The sequence below is a fragment of the Acomys russatus genome, chromosome 10, assembly GCF_903995435.1.
Source record: "Acomys russatus chromosome 10, mAcoRus1.1, whole genome shotgun sequence".
In the NCBI taxonomy this organism is placed as follows: Eukaryota; Metazoa; Chordata; class Mammalia; order Rodentia; family Muridae; genus Acomys; species Acomys russatus.
In genome coordinates, this window is record NC_067146.1 from 4,106,148 (window position 1) to 4,129,245 (window position 23,098).

Sequence of the window (23,098 nt, forward strand, 5' to 3'; positions counted from 1 at the left end):
GGTACAGTATTCTTCGGCTACTGTCTGGAGAGCATCATGCAATTGACTGTGGCAAATCTGTCCACTAAAGAGACATGACTGATTCTCCTCCAACTGGGCTAATTCTACTTTTAGTTACTTTTTATTATGCACTTCTATGTAGAGTGTTCAGATCTAACCCCAAGATGGATGGCCATTTACCCAAATCCTAACTTCCTTCCTTCTCCCCCGCAGGTTAAAAAAACAAAATAAAATTGATACTTCTGTGGGTTTGACAGCTGAGTCTCTTTTAAGTAGGTCAACATGGCAATTTTGACTTTAAGAGACCAAAGGTCACTAACTGCACAAAAGCATTTCTTCCTCCTGCACCTGGCTTTGCTCAAGTAACATTGTCTTTCCTTTTCCTCCTCACCACAGTGCTTGGGACGAGAATGTAAACATCGACATAAACAGCAGCCCTGTGACCACATGAGACTTCTCATCAGTAGGTCCTGTCAGCCAGCCAAGTGTTTCCTCTCTCGCTTGCTGGAAAGTCACTGAGGTTTCCGTGGTAATTTAGTGTCCCCTTTACTTTGGCCTCCATCTGAGAAAAAAAAAAAAAAAAACCATTAAATTGATATGGTTTGCATATTGTAAAAAAGAAAAAGCAAGTAAAACCAGTTTATTGTGAATTACATTTCTAAAAATATAACCTTTATCTCACAAGGTGATGGCATTACAGAAGCTGATTAAACATAAGTGGTAGAAACTCAGTGACTGAAAACTACTCCAGCAGGTGTCTACCATTTATTTACCTCATAACCATGTCCAATGCTGGGTCATAAAGGAACCAGATTATACAATGTCCACCTTTAAGAGACCTACTACATTTTTAAAAAATTCCTTTGGAAGAGTAGGCCAATTTTATTTTCTTATAAGTGAAACTAAGTATTTTGCCATAATGTGACATGTGGTAATTCCCAAGCACTATGAACACAGGACACTGGTAGTGAAGACAGTCCAGTTCTGGCTTAGCTTGGGCCCGGGCCTTGTGGTGCAGGCTACAAGTCTGTTGCTGAGCAGCTTAGTTTCAACATCTACCAGTGCTGCTTCCCTTCACTGTTTACAGAAAATATGCAGCCATTCTATGCAATCCTCAGCCAAGTACTTCTACCAACACAGGAAGGAGAGAAAATGGGGTTCTCCAGGCAAGAGTAGGACCCAGCAAGCCCAAGAATATAGTCTCCATCAGCTCAGGGCACTAGTCAGGAAAACAAAGACCCAAAGACAAGCCAGGCCTGACAGAAAATGGCAAGGGAAGGAAACTCTTCAAAAGGAGAGGAATAAATGAGGACCCTGAGTCACACGGCCAGTCCCACTCATGCCATATCCAAGCACCTTGAATAACATTTTACATTTATTTATCTTCTTAAGATTTATAGGCTGGGTGTGGTGGCGCACGCCTTTAGCCCCAGCACTCGGGAGGCAGAGGCAGGTGGATCACTGTGAGTTCGAGGCCACCCTGGTCTATAAAGTGAGACCAGGACAGCCAAGGCGAACACAGAGAGACCCTGTCTCAAAAAAAAAAATTATTTATTTATTATGTATAGAATGTTGTGCCTGCATGTACACCTGCACACCAGAAGAGGATGTCAGATCTCATTATAGAAGGTTGTGAGCCACCATGTGGTTGCTGGGAATTGAACTCAGGACCTATGGAAGAGCAACCAGTGCTCTTGAGCACTGAGCCATCTCTCCAGCCCCTTTGAAAAACATTAAAAAAAATAAAATAAAAACTGTCTTGGAGGAAAAGGTGTATCGATATTAATTATCATTTCAAAATTGTATTAACAGTTCTACTAAATAACCAGGGCTTTTTCATTCATAGTAAGATATATATATACCCACACACATTTGTAGAGGGGAATAATTGGATCTATGATATAACCAAATTATTAAAATGATAAGGTACTATTAAAATAGGATTTCACTCAGAGTAACATTGTTTAATTTTGAAAATTAAAGCATCCTATTAACTGGACTGTGAATGTCTTCATAGCAGAGTTTGGTGCAGTATGGCCATGGCCAGAAGAGGGCATCAGATCACATTACAGATGGTTGTGAGTCACTATGTGGTTGCTGGGAATTGTGTTGCTGGGAATTGAACTCAGGACCTCTGGAAGAGCAGCCAGTGCTCTTAACCTCTGAGCCATCTCTCCGTCCCACAGACGAGACTCTTTCAATCAATTACTTTTATTAGATTCCAATAGGTTGTCTATTAAACACACACATACACACTTTTTTCCCTCCTCAGTGTTGGGTTAGAGAAGTGGTACTGAAGCTTTTCAAACTGGCAGTTCTACAAGTTTAATGCCTTATATTGTACTTTTTGAGTGAAAAGTTAATTAAATCTGAACTTAAATTTCAGTTATTTGGAAAATACTTAGTATTCCTTTTCTCATTCTGGGAGAGTGGTGCCGAGTAAACAGAAAGTTCACACAGAGCTTGAACACTGGGGTCTTTTGAACAAGAAGAGTCCTGTTTGTCTACTTCTTTGTAGGGGTCACATTCACACCAATCACCAAAGCACATGTCCTCAACTACAATATATTCAAGCCAAATTAAGTTCAGGAAGATCAGAATGAGTGTTGGGCAGCTCACCACAGAGTTAATGATGGCCTATTGTCCCAAGACTGCTGCACAGATCCAATTTCTGCCCTAAGCTCAAGAGTAGACCAGTTTAAAGACAGTTTATTTTAATTTTATATGTCTGAGTGCTTTGCCTATGTATATGTCTGTCACCATATATGTGTGCCTGGTGTCCACGGAGGCCAGAAAAGGGCATCATGTCCTCTAAAAACGGCTGTGAGCTGCCACGTTGATGCTAGGAACTGAACTTGGGTCCTCTGTAAGAGCAGTATGTGACTTTAACTGATGAGCCCTTGAATATGAATGTAATAAAATGTTCGTGTGCACTGTTATGTGGCAGTGAGAGAATACTTTTGTGGAGTTGGTCTCTTTACCTCTTTTTGTGGGTTCTGGGGACTGAATCAAGCGCCTTTACCTACTGAGCCTTCTTGTCAATGTCTTTAATTTTGGTTAACTATTTTATGAATCCATTTTAGGCTATACATCAACATATTAAAATTCTTCAAAAAAGTCTTCTCGTGTCTAACATCTCATTTACCATTTTCCTTTGTTTTAAAAGTGCTCATTGGCACTAAGTCAAATAAAAAAAAAAAATTTCCCCAACGTTTGTTATTCCATTCATACTATTTGAAGACAGTTTAACCAGCAGCTATAATGATTATATACAACAGAAACCAATAGCTTGCTTACCATTAAACGCTTGCTGTACGTGTGTAGGCAGAGGTGAATGGGAAAGTGTTGCTGCATGCTGAGTTCCTGGCTGTAAACTCTTTAGTAAATCTGAGAGGAAAACACACTTGTCAGTGATCTTTAAGGTATCAACCCCTTAGATTAAACTCAGAAATAATGCTGTATTTACCACCAGCCTAAGCCCCAGCTCTAAGAGCTTCTAACACTACAGCATGCCTTATTTATAAAAAGGTGACTTAAGTAAACAGTCCTTAGTATGCTAGGACTCTGGCTTTCGCTTACATACTGCAGTACAATAGAAATGTGATACAGATGGTTCAGTTGTTCATCTAAATAGAGAGCCACTTACTCTGAGTTAGGCTATGATGGAAAGCGGCTGAGGTAGATCCCGAGGTGGTTGTCACTCCAGCTGTGTCCGTTCCAAAGCCAAGGAGCTCCAAGGGAAACTGGAAGGGCATGGTCACTGGAACAAGGCCACCCAGCATCCCAAAAGGAGTCACAGTTTGATTTGTTACAGACAAAGGTGATGTCATGAGAGTCAGAGGTGAGGCATTAGCCAATAATGATGCTCCTGCTGTGGACTGTGTAGAAACCAGGGATCAAAATAGATTAAGAAATAAAGCATCGCACCTAAATTGATCTTAACATTTTCATGGATGCAAGACTGCACCTTTATGTGTTCTAACAAATGAGAGAGAGAAATTAAGACTGGGGTAAAAAATACTAAGAATGGCTCTGAAAACCTGCAAATGACATTTGAAAAATTTTGAACACACAGCTCTTACATCAACACTGTAGACTGCTTCTTAGGTGTTCTTGCTTGTAAACCTCAAAGTCCAAAACTTGTATTTCCCCTTCTCTGCTTCTCCTTCCAAAAGCACAGACACGAGTAACTCCAGCCAATTTCACTGGACTCTGCAGGCTCCTTTCCTGGCCCTAAGCAGCTGTCCTTAACTGCTGCTCTCAACAGAGCACCAGAAGCAGCAGAGGCTCTGAGAAAGCGCCCCAAACTGAGAACTGCCCAATTGACACACCACAAAGGGCTCCAACTGTGAGCTAGCACTGCACCCCCACCCAGTTTTCTTTTTTTTTTTCTTTTTCTTTCTATAGCTCCACTGTTATTTGTAGATTTCTTCCCATCTCCCAGTAATAATCTAATATTATTTGTAGCCTTTTCTAAAAATCAAACTTACTGATCAACAGCCTCCATTTTCAGCACTACTAGTTTATCCAGAACTGCTGAAAGCTGGTTTCCACTGAGCTACTTTTCTAAAATTAGACTCCCTAAGTGTAAGTGTTTTCTTGCTAGGAGGTGGTGGCGCACACCTTTAATCCCTGCTCTTGGTTAGCAGAGGCAGACGGATCTCTGTGAGTTCGAGGCTCTTGCTCTTTGAGCACATTCAATTCTTCCAATGACTTTCTACGTAGCAGTTAAATAATTTTTCCACTTCTGATCTTTCTTCATTATGGGCACTTATCAAACATTATTTGATACATCCAACTTTCTTAGAAGCAAACATCACAGATTACAGTCCTGGCACTAGGAGTTTTCTTTTGTAGCCTGTAAGGTTTCCTTTAAAATGTTACAATTTTAACTGTGTTTAGGAAAATGGAATTTAAAATTTTTTTTTATTTTTTTAATTTAGAGATCAGAGAGGTAGCTCAGTGATTAAGAACCAGTGATTATAGAGAACCAGAGTTTATTTCCCAGCACCCACATCAGGCAGGTTCACAAAAGTCTATAATTCTAGCTCTAGGGGAGGGTCAATGCCCTCTTCTGGCTTCCAAGGGCACCTAAGTATTTTATGAACATGAGAACACACACATGCACACACACACAAAATTAAATATTAAAAATTATTTAATGGGGGTCTGGAGAAATGGCTCAGTGGTAAAGATCACTATGCAATTTCCAGCAACCTCATGGTGGCTCACAACCACGTATCTGATGCCCTCTTCTGTCATGCATGCAATACACACAAATGGAGTATTCATATACACAAATAGCTGGGCATGGTGGGGCACGCCTTTAATCTCGGCACTTGGGAGGCAGAGCCTGGTCTACAAAGCGAGTCTAGGATAGCCAAGGCTACACAGCGAAATCCTTGTCTTGAAAAACAAAACAAAACAATTTTAAAAAATTATTTAGAAGGTGTGACCTTTGAGGCCAGCTTAGTCTAAATAGCAAGTTGCAGGCCAGCTAGAACTTGCGAAAAGCTTTTTTTTAGTTGGTAATACGTATGAGTTATTGTTAGTTTTGTGTGCTATTTCTACTAAAACACCCCATTAATTAAGAATTGATGTTCTATTAATTAGTTTTTCAAACGGGGTCTCTGTGTAGCCCAGGGTGGCCTAGAACTCATTATGAAACACAGACTAACCTTGAAATGAGTTCTTCCAGCCTCAGCCTTGCAAGGACTGTGATTACAGGAGGACACCACCACGCCTAGTAAGGGTTAAAGGTTTCCTTCCTTCCTTTCTTTTTTGGCTTTTTGAGACAGGGTTTCTCTGTATAGCCTTGGCTGTCCTGGACTCACTTAGTAGACCAGGCTGACCTAGAACTCACAGAGATCTGCTTTTGCCTCAGCCTCCCTGAGTGCTGGGATTAAAGGTGTGCACCACCACAGCCCGCTAAGGTCTTATTTTTTTATGTGTTAGAAAATACATGTAACTTTCCAATACATATGTGGCATACTGCATATTATCATATACTCCAGTGTCCACACCACCACTGAACAGAAAGGGAGCTCAGTCTCCAGAAGCCATCTTAGTTTGACTCCACTACTCGATTTCCTCCACTTTCCTCCTTTGTTATCACTGATATTTATAACCTCAGCTCTGCCCTGTCACCTCGATTTTAGTCCTATGAATCAGAGTTTAGAGACTAACACTACTTTGGTTTCCAACACTCGACTAACCTAACGTGATCAAGGCTGCAACCACTACCAGGCCCACCTTGTCCTGCTGTCAGGAAGCCCTTCTTTTTCAGGTCCCTGGACTGTAGCCTGTGTCTGCAGGCCTCACAACTGAAGGACGGTTTCCTCTTTGCCTAACTTTCTCCTCACACCCAAGTACTAATCCTCAACATTTTGTTAATTGACACTCTGAAGAGCTGCCACTCTTTTTCTTTACTATGTCAATTGTGATACACAGTGGGTACATTTAAGAAAAAAGAAAAACTACCCAGTTAGAAAGAATACCTTTTTTTTTTTCCTTTTGGCTTTTCCAGAAATAATACTCTTCAAAAAAAAATTTTTTTAAAGAAACTAAGATAAAAAGAATCCTGTATCAATTTAAAAGTAAGCAATAATAGCTTCCTCACTTTAAACCTAAGCCTATTATAGTTTCAAGATAGTATGCAAGGCTATTTGTCCTGAATGGACTCTCTCAGCGAAAACAGTAAATAATGCAAATGAGCTGACCCTTTCAAAGCCTTTCTCTAAGAGTCTAACTGAAGCTTTACAACAGATGGAGAAGATAAGTTAGAACAAGTTCCTATTTTAAAAAAATAATGTGAATGCTGGGCATGGTGGCACACCCAGCACTTGGGAGGCAAAGGCAGGCAGATCACTGTGAGTTCCAGGCCAGTAAAATCTACAAAGCGAGTCCAGGACAGCCAAGGCTAAACAGAGAACCTTGCCTTGAAACAAACAAACAAACAAACAAACAAACAAACAAAGTGTATACCAGCAATTTAAAAAAATGCTATAACTAATGTTTTACACTTTCTAAGAATTTTCCAAATCTAATTTTGTTTATGGAAGTGGAATGCCAGGTAACCTCAACGTTACACTGACATTTAGGAGTCACTTCAGGAAGTAGAAAATCCAACTGTTTGTAACATGTGGGAGCACAGAAAAGCTGTCAACAGAATATATAGATAGTGTCCACAATTAGACATGTTTTCTAAGCTTTCTCCTTATGAGTGGAAGCTGCTTTTCTCAGGCAGGCACTTGATCTTATAAAGCAACCATTCTATTTGGTAAGAGAGCTATTTCCCACTCACCCAGAATAATATTCTGAAATATAGCCATCCCACTTTCTTGGTTAAGATCTCCTCTCAAGCCAGGCACGGTAGCGCACACCCGTGATCCCAGCACTCAGGGAGACAGAGGCAGGCAGATCTCAGTGAGTTCGAGGCCAGCCTGGTCTACAAAGTGAGTCCAGAACAGGCAGGACTACACAGAAAAACACAGTCTCTAAAAAACAGATTTCCTTTCAACAGTTTCCCTTCCTCACAGAGTACACCTCAAATCCTTACTGTGCCCTACCAGGTCCCCTTGACCTAGGGAGACCTAGTCTCCTAATAGTTGGTTACACAGCACACGGGGGCTCTTTCCCTTGGCATTTGTATACTGCTGTTTCCTATAGCCACACCAACTTCCCGTCTTCTCTATACATGCCTGTGCTCTGTTCTTCCAACTTTCAGCTCAAATCAAATAGTATTTCCTTTAACAGGCTTTCTGAAGTCTCTGATGTTACCAATAACCAAGTCTTAACTGTTTTTTTTTCCCACAGCACATGCTTTAAAACAACAACAACAAAAAACAAAAACAAAAACCCCACAACAACTTATCTTTAAATAAAGCTTATCTAAAAGATCTGCTCCAGGAAAGCAGGTATACTGTGTTGTTTCCCTTGGTTCTCCAGCTCACAGAAGAAAGCCTGGAACACACTACCCAGTTTGCTTACTGAATGATGGCTTTTAGAATCATAAAATGGCAAATACGTGGTCGTACAAAGTCAGAGTTGACAGTCAAGAAAGAGGAAGAATGCTCTGGAAGGAAAGTTATTAAGTAGAAAATAGAGCTAAAACTTTGATTTGAACGTTCAGCCTTTGTTCAATGACCTCTTTCTCTCTCACTGTGCTGCAGCTAGCGCTACAGACCCTTGTAGACAGGAGGTGCAGGCTTCACCAGCAATGTGCCCCAATGTAGTCCCTCAACAAAAACATCTGCTTTCAGCACCTAGGTTCAACAGACATCTGGAGGCCACAAGCAGCTGAGAAGACTTCAGAGATGCGGTCACATGAAAACTACCCAGTGGCAGAGGTGACGTAAAGTTAATCAACTGCTCATTTTTTCCTGAGTCAGACCAGTAAGACAGAAAGAGAGATCAGAGAGGGCAGGCACCTTGGGGTTTCCATATCATAAAGCCACTTGGGAGTGGAGGAGTACCAGGAAGGAACTTGTCAGGAACACAAATTTTGTCATGCAGCTTTCTTGATGACAGATCAGTTACTCTTTACAACAGTGAATGTCTTCCTTTGGGATACATGATTATCAAATACAAGAAGGCCAGGCAGATTTTAGAGGTGAAAAACAGCGAAGGACAATTTAACCAGACATTTGAAGGCAATGAGGTAAAAAAACAAAATATAAAACCAAATTTTAAGTGTAGAAATCTCCCCTACCGTTTTATAATAAGAAAGTAAATGAAGTTATACCTCTGATAGTGCAATAGAGACGATACTTATGTCATGGGAGATTTAACCAACATCTGACCACTATTTCAGCAAGATGGTACAGCTATATGAGAACTACAGTTCTTATTTTTGTAATGAAAGTCAGAAGATAACACAATGGTAACACTTATAAAATTAAGAGCTTGTCAATCATTCTTTTCTTCTTCTTTTTTGAGACAGGGTCTCACTATGTAGCCTTGACTCATCTGGAACTCACTATGAAGACTAAGCTGAACTCAAACTCAGAGCTCTGCCTGCTTCTCTGCCTGGGATTAAAGGTGAGCCACACCACACCTGATCGCCTCTCATTCTTTCGAGCTGGACATGGTGGTGCGTGCCTATAACCCCAGCACGTGGGAAGAAGGCCTTGTCTCAGAAAAAACAAAAATGTAGATGGTGAAAAAGAAAGTATGGGGACACGAATTACCATTTTTATTAGAATTTCATTTTTTTCTTTGATCAAATTAAAGGTTAGTTTTAGAAAGAGTCATCTCTCTAGCAACTATGAGCAGTAATGAAGGCTAATTCCCAGATCTTATCTACAGTTAACCATTTTAATGAGCAATCCCCATTATAGAGCATCTGAGTTTTGTTATTTCCCCCTCTCTTAGAGGAAAGGTCTCACTACTTTGCCTAGGTTAGACTTGAGCTCATGGGCTCAAGTGATCCTCCTGCCTCAGTGCTGGGCTGCAGGTGAAGAGCACTCCACTGAGCTTCATCTTCTTATAACAACAACATTTAGGACCAAGTACTTATACGTTATAAAATATGGATTTTTAATAAGGTATTTGCAACACTATATTATATAAGACCATTTTTTTAAAAACAGCCTTAAGACACCCTACAAATAAAAGGTTACGGTAGGCACAGGTGGTTTTTTTTTCTTCTTGCCTCTGAACTTGTTCATAGTGAATATATATGACTTCTAGGACAAAAATAAAACTAAGCCACACCACTAATGTGAAGGACAAGTCTCTGAAAGCCTCAGAGTATAGACAAGGCAGAGAAATGAACACAATACAAGAGAACACAGAAGTCAGAGCCAAGATATATATGAGGAGCAAATCAGACATGTCAGTCCAAGGCTATCCTTTAGCAGCTGGGAGACTACAGTTGGAGGACAGCTACAAGTCTGAAGCTAGCCTGGGCTACAGAGTAAGATCCTGTGTCAAAAAAACAAGAAACAAAAGAACACCCAAACCAACTTCTTAAAATAACCTTATGCTAAGTGGAGTGTATCAACACATGCTGGGAATCTCAGCTTCAGGACCAGAGTGCAGCAGGGTCCTAGCCAATCAGGCCTATGTACAAATGTCTACTCTCTAACATAGCTCTGAATCAGAAACAACTACGAAACAGAGAATAACATAATCTATTTTTTAATTAAAAAAAAAATCTTAAAATTACATTTATTCTTGGGTAGGGGGACTGTGCCATTGTTACGTGGGTGTGGAGGCCAGAGGACAACTTTCGGGAGTCTGTTGTCCTTCTACCAGGGATTGAACTCAAGTCGTCAGGCTTGGTGGCAGCACCTTTACCCATTTAGCCATCTCCCTGGCTGAGAATAAAATAGTCAGGTCTGAGGTTCACTATGTTCTAACTACAAAAATTAATGAAACTGGATAAACACAGCATAGTCTAAGGAGACCGGGGCTTAAAGGTAAATGTTCTAGTCATTTCAGCAGACAAAACACATCACTTATTAAAGGGAATAAGACAGCATGGCCTCAGACTTCTCTATAATCCCAAATACTAATCAAGGAATAGTGAGTGGAAGTTAGTGAGCCAGGAAGGCAACTCACGTAAGTGATACAACATAGAAAGAAATAATCAGGTGTGCAAAAGCAACAATAAAGTAAATGCTATTTTTGTCCTTTCTAGCAAAGAGTCCTTGGCTATTCGAGCGGCAAGTTTAAACTAAAAATTAACAAATTGAGAAAATGTGGTATATAGGCATTAGAACACTGAGCAGACAAAATTATACATGAATAACTAAAAAATTAATGTAAAATGAAATTTGGAGAGGATAAATTTAAAGAATACAAATGTATAAATTTGATGAAATAAACAAAAAAGGCTGGCTCGGTGTTAAAGCACTTGCTGCTCTCTCAGAGGACTAGAGGCTGGCTCCTAGCCCCTGCTTGTAGCTCCAGCTACATGAGATTAGTCACGCTCCTCTGGCCTCTTCTCAAGCACTGCACCCCATATGCACACCACGCGGCCACACACAGTTATGTAGACAGAAGACAGGGCGACAAGTGAGTATATGCCAAACTCCCGTGCTGCTGATATGTTGTTCTTGCTTTTAATACGAGAGAGGGGGTGTGGAGACTTTTTCCCCCCAACAGTGTGTTATATAGCTCATGCTGGCCTTGAACTTGCTGTGTAACCTTATGGTCACTTGGCCTCCACCTTGCAAAAGTTAGGATTGCAGGAGTATGCCACCATGTCTGGCTAGCTAAGAGATAAAGTTTTAAATATACACTCAAATTTTGTTTTTTCAAAATAAATGATTAGGTAAATGTGTATTTTTTCCTGGTATTGGGGATTGAACTTGGGGTTTCACACATGCTAGAGAGACTATCACTGAACCAACACCCCCACCTTCCCATCCTACCTTCTAAAGTTTTATGGCTTTATTTTCATGCAGCCCAGGTTTGCTTAGAATTCCCTATATATATAGCCCAGGCTGGCCTTCAACTTGAGTTCTTCCTGCTTCAACTTTTCCTGTGCTAGGATTACAGGTGTATAGCACCATACACACAGCTTAACATGATATGTGGTTGAAAACAAACAAACAAACAAAAAATCTCACACTCCAACAAAACTTCCCCCAGCACCATGATGTCAACATTGAAAAAATTCCACGGCCTTTATAGACCTATTACATCAGTTTATAAACCTATGTGATCAGTCTATTATAAAGACAAACTATATGCTGTACATATCACATGGAAAGGCATTGACTCAGAAAGTTTGTGCAATCATACATTTACCATATACACAGTACATACATACCTGCACACTGGCTGTTACCACTGAAGACCCTGAGGCAGAGGTTGGTCTATGTGCAGTAGACAACGGTTTAGTAGCACCCTGTGTTCCACTTCCTGTTCCCCCAGATAGACTAGTCCTATTAGCTCCACTTGAGTTAAGGTTGCTACCTCTGCTGGCAGGTACATTCATTGGAATTCCACTCAAGCTGCTCTTCCCAACAGTTCCAGTGGATGATGAGTTTGTTAGTTTAGAAGGGCCTTGAAGAGTTTTTGTAGTCGGAAGGCCAGAAGTGCGATTTGAGGGCAACAAATTTAGAGTGGGCGACTGTCTGCTGATGTTCACTCCACTGGGCTGTTTATGTACAGGGTTGTTACTTGGGGAGTGGCTACTCTGGGCTACTAGTGTGGTTGGACTTGAAGAACTTGGGCATATAGCAGGCTTGGGAGTAGGGTTGGATTTAGAAATAAGTTTAGTGGATACTGAAGGCTTAGCTGACAGAGAGGGTTTGGGTGAGGCAGAAGGTTTAGGTGAGGGCAAAGGTTTGGGAGAAGTGGCAGGTTTAGGAGATGCAGCAAGTTTGGGAGATGCAGCCATCGAGAAGGGAGATTTGAAACCCTGCGTAGAGATTTGTGACACCATAGCCTTGGCTAAATAGTTACTGGAGGTAGTGGTGCTCGGTGCTGTCCTAGAAACCAGGGGGTGGGGCCCCTGAGAACCATTTCCAGGTGATGGGGTAGACAAAGGGAGGCGGTACATCAGTGGCTTATCTGAAGTCTTGAGAAGTTGGGATGAACAGGAAAGCTGGGGGTTATTACTTAATTTCACCACTGGGTTGGTCTGTGATTTACTAATGGTGGCTTGTAATGGAGACACATAGTTCTGCTGGACAGCTGAGTGCTGGTGCACCTTTGTTCCTTGTGTTAGCGAAGAAGCATCTTGGGCCTCTGATGCTCCCAGAGCATGAGAGGAGGCAGCAGCTTGGGTTTGGGAGGAGGAGACATGAGTCTGTGAAGAGGAAGAAGCATGTATCTGGCTTGACCTTTGCAGTCCTTGCTGGAGGAGCCTGGCCGGCAAAGGTTCTAAGGAAACTTTAGGGTTCTGAATTGAAGAACCAGCAATAAGGCCTGAAGAAATACCAGTATGAGCTAAATCCTGGGGTTTCTTTGGTACTGGCCCTGTGTGACCAGCAATAAGACTTGATGAGTGTGCAGTCTGAGTAGAGTCTAGTTTTTTGGGAGTAGCCAGTGGTAGCTTACTCATGATGCTCGCTAGTTTTTCTTCTCTTAGCCCTGGACGAGGTTTTGTAGTTGGCACATGCAGCCGTGAGCCAACTGAGGGGCCCTTGTTGCCATTGTTGATGACAGCTAAAGCTTCAGAGACAAGATCCAGTGAAGAGGAGTGGAAAGAAAGGTCTTCATCCAGGGAGTCATCAAGGCAGATGGTTTCTTGAGCTGGTGTTGAGCTGGAGCTGGCTGAGGCAATGATGGGTGTGCTGGAGCTTGTGGAAGGACCACCAATGGAAGCCACCAAGGATGCAGGAGCTTTTGGGTCTTTTTTTGGGCTACATTCCTAACATAAGTAGCATTGTGTTGGAAAAAAAAAAATACAGAGAGTTAATTACAAATTTTAAATTTAGTTTTTATAAGACTAAGAAATTTTCTATTTTATTTTATTTTTTATTTTTGCTTTTTCGAGACAAGGGTTTCTCTGTGTAGCCTTGGCTGTCCTGGACTCACTTTGTAGACCAGGCTGGCCTTGAACTCACAGCGATCTGTCTGCCTCTGCCTTTTGCGTGCTGGGATTAAAGGCATGTGCCACCATGCCTGGCAAAACTAAGAAATTCTTATGATGACTAAAATTATATTTTGGTTATTTTGCTTGTTCTGATACAGGTCTGGTTATAGCCTTGCCTGTCCTAAAACTCCCTATGTAGACCAACCAGGCTGGCCTTGAACTCACAAAGATCCTAACTCAGTACCTCCCAAGTGCTGGTATTAAAGGCGTGCACCACTGTACTAGCTCTTTCCTCTCCTCTCCCAACCCCCACTCCCCCTTTCTTCAAGCTAAAAATCTTGAGAAGACTGTCAAAACCAAAACAATACTGAGAAGATAGTGCTCCACCCAGCTCTCCTTGTAACATAGTGTGTGACACACTGTACTACCATGTCCTGGCAAGTCATCTTGCCAGGACCTGAAAATGGGGCTAAAAGACACTTACTGAGGGTGACATCACTTGTCAACTCCACTTCTATCAAGTATTCAGAACCTACTTCTATTTGAGCTTATATGAAGCTTTATTCTCTTGGGGCCCAGGAGGGACTTTACCTTTCTGTCTAGACTATGACTCTTGTCTAATATGGTTTGTTGGATGCTGACTCTTGCTCTCTGGCTCCTTGTATTCCTATAGCTACCCACCACCAGCACATAGGAAAACTAGTAAGTTATTCAACCATATTTAATCATATGTCTACTCAGTATGATAAACATCATTTGTAATTTATCAAATATGTGTTTAGTATTTCCTACGAGTAAAGCTCTGTCCTAAGGAAATAAAGATATCAATGATTAAAATGCTAGATATCTAAGTGAATACTTTCTTAAAATTCAAGAATAGTTAAGAGAATTACTCTTCAAAATATTCAGAGTAAAGGAAAAATAATAGCAAGTTAAAGAGCAACCATTTATTTGTTGAAAGTAAACAAAGTACTAGATTTCATGTTCAAGAAAAAGACACAACTACTTCACAGATCAATAAATCATCTCAGAGGCTCTATTAGCTCTTTAGAAAGAAAAGGTCCCAAACCTAGGGCCTTACACACTGATGCATACAGCACATCGCTCACCTGCAGCACGGCGGGCAAAGAACGGACAAGAAGGGTCTTTACCATCACCCCCTACAGTGTCACAGTAAGTAAGCTGCTATGGATGCTGTTGTACTCTAACTTCCAGAGCACTTGTCCTAAACTTTCCTTCCAACAACTCCAACTTGAAAATCTCTCTACCTGTAGAATCATGGGTATGACCCAATTAGGGTCATACTTTGCTAAGCTGAGAAGGTAACACATGAGACCTATATTTGCGCATGTCAACAATCCAAGCACACTCTTAATAAAACTCCATCATTAGGAAGAGGATAGGACTGAGGTGAGGTCAATAAGGTTTACAGCAAAGTTTCAATTTTAAGTTTCTCTTTGGGGAAGACAGCATCTCATTATCCCAGGTTAACTCCAACTCTCTATCATGCCAAGGATCATCTTCTGATCCTCTTGTCTCACCTCCTGAGTGCTGGAATTACAGTCATGCTCCACACGACTGCTTTATGAGGGCTTCGCGCATGCTAGGCAAGCACAAATCAAATGAGCTACATTCTTGGCCCAGCTATGTCTGCTTTTAGGAATATTTTTATTGCCTTATCCACCATATATATTAATTTTGGCAGTGAAGGAAGACTTGTTCTTTGCTAAAGAATAGAAGAAATGTGGGAGGGCTCATAATCTAGCTACTCCTAAACACTGTTAAGATTATTTTATGTTTAGCTAGCTGGGCTCTGGTGGTGCAAGCCTTTAATCCCAGCACTCGGGTGGCAGAGGCAGGCGGATCGCTGTGAGTTCGAGGCCAGCCTGGTCTACAAAGTGAGTCTAGGTCAGCAAAGTCTACACAGAGAAACCCTGTCTCAAAAAAACAAACAAACAAAAAAAGGTTACTTTATGTTCTCTTTTCTTGGGAGTGGGAGCAGGTTGAGACAGGGTCTATGTATCCCTGAGTGGCCTAGAGTTATGTAGAAGACCAACTGATCCCAAACTTACTGCAATTCTTTTGCCTTTGCCTCCAGCGTGCTGGGATTACAGATAAGTACCACCACGCCCAGGTAATTTTATGTTCTAAATTAACAAATCTGTTAGGGATTTAATTGTTTGTGGTGTCCACTGATTCTAATCTGTAACTAATATATCCTCCCACATTGTCTATATTTCAGACATTAAGCTCGTGGGGCTTGTTTTGGGGCCTTTTTGTGTGGTGCTGAGATAAGCACGGGGCCTCTGGTATGCCAAGTATACTATGTTCTGCCTGAGCTCCACCTACAGTCTGTGTGGACTTTTAAGTAGGGAGGCCTAGGATATGGAACAGCACACAGCACAAAATCTGCTTCTGCCTGCTGCCCTGGGTTATTGCTAAATCAGTAAAATGACTCCCTTACCTTAGGGCTTTGTCACATTGCTCAAGGAATGCAAATTAAACTTTTAACAAAGGAGACATTTTCAAGCAGGCCTATCTTTCTCCAATCTAGACGCTTTGGCCAAGACAGAAACATTTTGTTTCTCTGCTGGTAGGCAGATGTTCTCCTCTCTGTCTATAACTAGAGATGCTCTTCTTTCAGCTTTACACAGGCTTCTTTTCTATTTTTGACTTGTACTGACCCCAGAAAATCCAACCTGCTATATTCTGAGAAGAGAGTGAAAATAAACACAATGTGATGGTGAGTAGTCTCTTCAAGGGCAGTGAAGGCCTCAGCAACAGACCATCAACTCAGTAGCTCCTCTTTGACTCTGGAATTTCTCCTTTGTATTTACAATCTTAGCTATGTTTTTTTGGACAGGGTTTCTTTGTGTAGCCCTGGCTGTGGTAGAACTTGTTCTGTAGACCAGGCTGGCCTTGAACTCAGAAATTCGCCCGCCTCTGCCTCCTGAGTTCTGGGATTAAAGGCATGTACAACCTTGCCCAGTCAACTATGCTTTTAAAGAATGTTTGTTCCATTTTATCCAATATATATATGGATATCATATATATATATATTTTTGTTTGTTTGTTTGTTTGTTTGTTTGTTTTTCGAGACTGCCTGGACTCACTTTGTAGACCAGGCTGGCCTCTTACAGCCAACTGCCTGCCTCTACCTTGTACCGAGTGCTGGGATTAAAGGTGTGTGCCACCACGCCCAGCCCAATATTTTTATATAGAATTAATGTATGTAAATTACTACAGCTCCACAACCATCTACTCCCAGCACTCTGGAAGGCAAAGGCAGGTGTTCTGTGTGAGTTTGAGGCCAGCCTGGTCTACAAAGTTAGTCCAGGACAGCCAAGGATAGACAGAGAAACCCTGTCTCGAAAAACCAAAACTAACCAACCACACAAAACAACAACAAAAACCCATGTACTTCTCGAACGGACTTTTTTGAAATTTCAAACAAGCACTTCTACTCCATAGCGTGGACCTCAACAAGGTCCACAAGGCGAGGAAGAACAGCAGGGAGCTGAGGCTCTGCCAAAGCCCTGGGCGCTCACCAAGCACACCTGTGGGACATGATCAGGGAGGTGTGCAGCCTTGCGCCCTGTGAGCGGTGCGCCATGGAACTGCTCAAGGTGTCTAAGGACAAGTCAAGTTCATCAACAAGAGAGTGGGCACACACATCCAGGCCAAGAAGAGGAGCTTAGCAATGTGCTGGCAGCCATGGGACTGATGCCTGAACCCCAATAAATGTTTGTGAGGGGGTGGGATAGGGAGGGGATGGGTGAGGTGTGTGTGTGTGTGTGTGTGAGAGAGAGAGAGAGAGATGGGTGGGGTGGGGATGGGTGAGGTGTGTGTGTGTGTGTGTGTGAGAGAGAGAGAGAGAGAGAGAGAGAGAGAGAGATGGGGACGGGATGAGCTGGCACAATCAACTTAGCATAGCACCTATTAATCTTAATCTTTGCTAAACAGCATGTGTCCTTTTCATCTTAAGAGTCTATCCCAATACTCACCAATTAGGACCAACTACAGATTTGCTGGACTCTTACCTTAACTTTGGGTTTTGATGCAGGAATCACCTTTTTCTTTGCCCTACAATAAAAGATTAAAACGAAGGTTATTCCAAAAGCAGTTGTGTGTCAGAAATTACAGCACACTACCCTAATTCTTTCCATTATTTGAAAACCTCTTTGAAGGCAGGAACTACATATAAATATTCAGTTTGCCTGGTGATCGTCAGCAATATTTTTCTAATTCAGATTGACTAAAAGGCAAAAAATTATTAAAATAAACATAGATAAGGAAAATAATTAAAAACTACCCATAAATATATAAAACATAAAATATCTCAGAACAGGTTAGCCTAAGGAAACTTGCTTCAAAGGATTGGTAAGAACTCACAATTATTTGTAGGGAAACAACTTCAATGTATGACAAATACAAACCAGGGCAATGGGTTATTGATGACATTTTACTTAAGAAAAAATTAAGGTTCTACTGAAAATTATTTAATTGCAAAAAACAAATAAAATTGTTAGAATAATAGCAAATTAACTATTTGATTAAAAGGCAAGAAGGAAGATTTGTGAGTTTGAGATCACTCTAGTCTGCAAAGTAAGTTCCAGGCTAGCCTGAGCTACATAATGAGATCCAGTCTCAAAATAAGAAGCTTTTGTTTTTGTTTGTTTGTTTTTTTCGAGACAGGATTTCTCTGTGGAGCCTTGGTCATCCTGGACTCACTTTGTAGACCAGGCTGGCCTCAAACTCACAGCGATCCGCCTGCCTCTGCCTCCCGAGTGCTGGGATTAAAGGCATGCGCCACCACGACCGGCTCAGTTTCTTTTGATTTTTGAAGATAGGGTTTCTCGCTGTAGCCTTGGCTGTCATAGTATTCACTCTGTAGTTCAGGTTGGCCTGGAACTCACTGAGATCCACCTGCCTCTGCCTCCCTGAGTGCTGGGATTAAAGGTGTGTGTTACCATCGCCTGGCTTACCTATCCTATTTTTTGATACAATTCAATCAATCAATCAGTCAGTCTATCAGTCAATCACAAAGATAGCAGTAACAATGGAACTATCTCTACAAAGCCAAGGAAGGGCTAGGACATAGCTCAATGGCAGAACATTTGTCTGGCAGGTATAAAAGCCTAGGCTCAATGTCCAGCATTGAGGGGAGCAAGACATAACGCCAAGGACTCATCCAAGCTATTTAAGAACCCGAGGCAGGCCAGGAGTGGCGGTGCACACTTGTAACCCCAGCACTAGGGGGGCAGAGGCAGGCAGATCTCTGAGTTCGAGGCCAGCCTAGTCTACAAAAAGGACAGCCTTACACAGAGAAATCCTGTCTCGAAAAACCAAAAGAAAAAAAAAAAGGAAAAAAAAAAAAAAGGAAAAGAAAAGAAAACAAAGAGAACCAGAGGCAGAAATATCACTTGGCGCCCAGGGGTTTAGGAACAGACTGGCAACAAAGCAAGCCTCTGTCTTGAAAGGAAACACAAAGCATAACTGAAACAATGGATCTCTAATGATATGCTAAGAAAGCATCTAAATACTTAAAAATTTCCAGTTCTTCTAACTGTCTGTATAAAAGGAAGAATTTTATAATATCCCCCAAATACTAATTTGAGGTCTTAGCAAAATTAAATTAAAAGCACATTAAAGTCCTCAGCAAATTATCTATAACTTATTAACTTTATGTATTTCAATAGCTTTTTTTTAAAGTGCTGGAGATGAAGCCAAGGGCTTCTACCACCTGAGCTACTTTCCTGGTGAATCAAAACGTACCCCCGACCCAGAAACAAACCCAACACCTGGCTGTGTGTTAGGGGAATAATGGCCACTCTTTAATAGTCTTACTGGTTGCTTACTGGAGAGTGCTTCCTAGCATATGTGCTTAACTTCTCCTATAAACATTTTAAAATGTTGATTTTTTTATTTCCAAGTGATTGTGCATCTGTATATAAACATGCCTCATTTACTATACAGTGGTCAGAGGGCAACTTCCAGCAGTCAGTGTTCTCTTTTCACCACTGGGCTCTAGGGCTCCAATTCAGGTTTAGGTGGCAAGTGCTTTAATCCACTGAATTATTTCTTAGACCTAAAATCTAGTTATTTTTATGAAGCTGCGTTTGTTTCTCAGGTTCTCTCTTGTCCCAGCTGGCATTAAAATTATTAACTCTATTATACTTGCTTAATAGGCTTTACAACACAATAACTGATCAGTTATTTCTCTATTCTTAACGCTCTAAACTAATCTGGCTTCCTCTTTGCCAAAAATCCCAAGATAACTTGCACTGTATGGCATTCTCTCCTCCAGCTAAATCCCTTCCTTTCTCCTCTAGCTTCTCCTCCCCTGTCTGGCAGGAAGTCCAGCCCTATTCTCTCGCCTGCTCAGCATTGGCTGTAAGCTGCATTACTGGGATACCAGGGAACAACTGGGAAGCAGTGTTTACACAACATTGAGACAGGAGATTCTTAGAACAAGGATTGCAACCAGATATGGCAGGTATAGAAATCAGCATTTGGATTACACTATAACCTTAACCCTGAAGAAATGTTTTTTATTTTTACTAAGTAAATAGCCAGTTCTGTGTACACAAAGAAGAACACTATACGCTCAACTCATCCAATGCAGACAGTGAGAACAAGGGGAAGCTAAACTAAGCTCCCTGCTGCATGACTCCCTACAGCAGAACACCACTCTAGACTGGGAAGGTTTGCAGAGTATCTCAGGATGGTTTCTAAAGTCAACAATCGTAACAACATCAAACAAAGGGTGGCAATACAGAGATGACCTAAAAGTATCCTTAAGTCTTACCTATGTCAATCAGCATTTTAGTACGTAATATTTTTTTCTTTTCCTTTTTTTTTTTTTGAGACAGGGTTTCTCTGTGTAGCCTTGGCTGTCCTGGACTCGCTTTGTAGACCAGTCTGGCCTTGAACTCACAGCGATTTGCCTGCCTCTGCCTCCCGAGTGCTGGGATTAAAGGCGTGTGCCACCACCCCCTGGCTAATATTTTTGTTTCTTAAAGCTGCAATATGAATAAAAACAAATAGAGAAATCTAGAATCAGTATTTACTCACGGAGCAGAAGTAAGATGATTATGTACACTCCGGCTTTCCTTAAAAAGCATTCTGGAAAAATTAAAAGACAAAATTATCTTTTACAGTAAATAACATGGCAATGACATCACTTTCTTTTTCTTTTTTTCCATACAAGATCTTGCTGTGTGGCCTAGACTAGCCTCAAACTTAGTAATACAGCTCAGGCTGATCTTGAATTCAAAATCCTTAGCCACTTGATTTTTGGCTTATTTACCAAGATAAAGTACTAACAACTTATTTAATAATATATTTTATGAAATGTTTTGTATTATTTCTATGTATGTAGAAATGAACAGAAAAGTTTACGTTACTCTAAGATGATAGGCTGAAGGTGGACACTGGTGGTGCACACCTTTAAGCCCAGCCCTTAGGAGGCAGAGGCAGATAGAAATCTGAGTTTGAGGCAAGCCTGGTCTACAGAGAAGAGTTTCAGGACAGACAGGGCTGCAGAGAGAAACGCTATCTCAGAAAACCAAAACCAAACCCCAAACCAAACAAGACAGACAATAGGTTGATAGCCAAGTTTTGTTTTGTTGGGTTTTTTTCCCCTCTCTCTCTCTTTCTCTCTCCTCCCCCTCCCCCTTTCAAAATTCCTCCAGTCAGGCATGGTGGCACATGCCTTTAATGACTTCCACACTCAGGAAGCAGAAGCAAACAGATCTTTATGAGCTCAAGGCTAGGCTAGTGGTCTATGCAGATCCAGCTGGCTCTGACACCAGAGACCTTCTCGCCTCTGCTTCCCATACCCTGAGACTGGAGGTGTGTACCATCATGTCCCACAGTGACTTTGTTTCTCGCCTCTGCTTCCCATACCCTGAGACTGGAGGTGTGTACCATCATGTCCCACAGTGACTTTGTTTCTTAACATGGGTTTCACTACATAGTGCAAGCTGGAACTTTCTACTATAGGCTGGCCTCAACCTGTACTCCTTCTGCATCGTTCTTACTAGTGCCACTAAATCCACCATGTGATTCCTTTCTGTGCATTAAAAGCCCCTCAAGTTTATAACCATCATCCCCAACCTTTTCCCATCTACTAAACTCAGAAGCAAAAACAGAAAATTAATTTCAATTAAAAAACAAAATCTTTATACTTAACTTATTTATATTTCCACAAAGACATAAGTTTTGCTTTAGTGCTAATGATATAAAATACTACACACACACACACATTTTTGTTCTGTTGAGGTGGAATCTCAATGTAGCCCTGGATGTTGAACATGTAAATTCTTATTTTATTTTGGTTTTTCAAGATATGGTTTCTCTGTGTAGCCTTGACTGTCCTGGACTCGCTTTGTAGACCAGGCGATCTACCTGCCTCTGCCTCCCAAGTGCTGGGATTAAAGGCTTGCGCCACCACACACACTTTTAATTTTTTTGAGATTAAATTTTGCCCCTTTCCCTTGCCTCCATCAAAACCTCCCTATGTACTAACCCCTAAACATGCTAAACATGTAAGTTCCTTTGTTGTTGTTGCTTTGTTTTTGGTTTTTCAAGACAAGGTTTCTCTTTGCAGCCTTGGCTGTCCTGGACTTGCTTACTAGTGCACACTGGCCTCGAACTCATAACAACCTGTCTGCCTCTGCCTCCCAGCGTGTTAGGAGTACAGGTGTGCGCCACTGCACCTGGCTAACATGTAAATTCTTAGCACAATCAATATGATGTGTTTTTCTGTGCAAATATATATTTAATAATATTGACAATAACAAAAAACAACAAAATCCTGGAAGGCACATTTCTTTCTTTTTTTTTTTTTTTTAAATATTCTAAATTTAATTAAAAATTTAAAGCTTAATATAAAATGGATATTTTCTAATATATTTTTTATTGATTATTTGGGAATTTTATTTTTTTTTCATATTTTTTTATTAATTTATTCTTGTTACATCTCAATGTTTATCCCATCCCTTGTATCCTCCCATTCCTCCCCCCCCCCCTTTTCCCATTATTCCCCTCCCCTATGGGAAGGCACATTTCTTACCTTGCCTGCATCCAGCCCTTAGGCCACAGTGGCTTCACCTCTGTCTCCATGAAGGATTTAAGGTAATCCTCAGCAGATTGGCTTTTATTTGGCTCTAATTCATAGCATCCCAATTTGATCTCAACAAGGTTACATAACAAAGTTCTAAATAGATTTAAAAATATATAGATATATATAGATATATATTAGTATAGAACTCTGAACTATGAAACTAAAAACAAGATTTAAAAGAGGTTACACTTTTGAAGCACACAAATCTGGTTGCAATAAAGAATATTAGCTAAAGAATTCAGACAATGATAAGAGTTCTAACACTGACTATTGGTTGCATAGTCAATCCCCACCATGAAACAATGCAGTCTTTAAGTAAAGACTGAAAGGGGATAGTTGTGGTACAGCAAAGCAAACAGTTCACATAAATATATTTGTTACATGCTTATCCTTCTGCATCTAGGGTGACTCTAGTCCACTGAACAGCTGACTAAATGTGCTACATAAAAACGAAAACACCAACATCCTGAGGAAACTAC

The 23,098-nt window shown here is 41.0% G+C and overlaps 1 protein-coding gene across 2 annotated transcripts in view; it reads right to left on the reverse strand.

Annotated features, from left to right (window-relative positions):
* Positions 1-222: 222 nt before the first annotated feature.
* Ubn2 (ubinuclein 2) overlaps positions 223-23,098 on the reverse strand; it is a 70,546-nt gene continuing 47,670 nt past the window's right edge. The window contains exons 11-18 of one of the 2 annotated variants that reach the window (XM_051151708.1): positions 22,569-22,712; positions 20,567-20,617; positions 17,533-17,575; positions 14,602-14,652; positions 11,780-13,327; positions 3,647-3,878; positions 3,298-3,387; positions 223-562 (exon numbers count right to left, since the gene is read on the reverse strand). In XM_051151708.1, coding sequence (XP_051007665.1) covers positions 513-562; positions 3,298-3,387; positions 3,647-3,878; positions 11,780-13,327; positions 14,602-14,652; positions 17,533-17,575; positions 20,567-20,617; positions 22,569-22,712 — 2,209 coding nt within the window. In that variant the 3' untranslated portion in view covers positions 223-512. The remainder of the gene's footprint in view (positions 563-3,297; positions 3,388-3,646; positions 3,879-11,779; positions 13,328-14,601; positions 14,653-17,532; positions 17,576-20,566; positions 20,618-22,568; positions 22,713-23,098) is intronic. The other variant, XM_051151709.1, reaches the window with a different exon arrangement.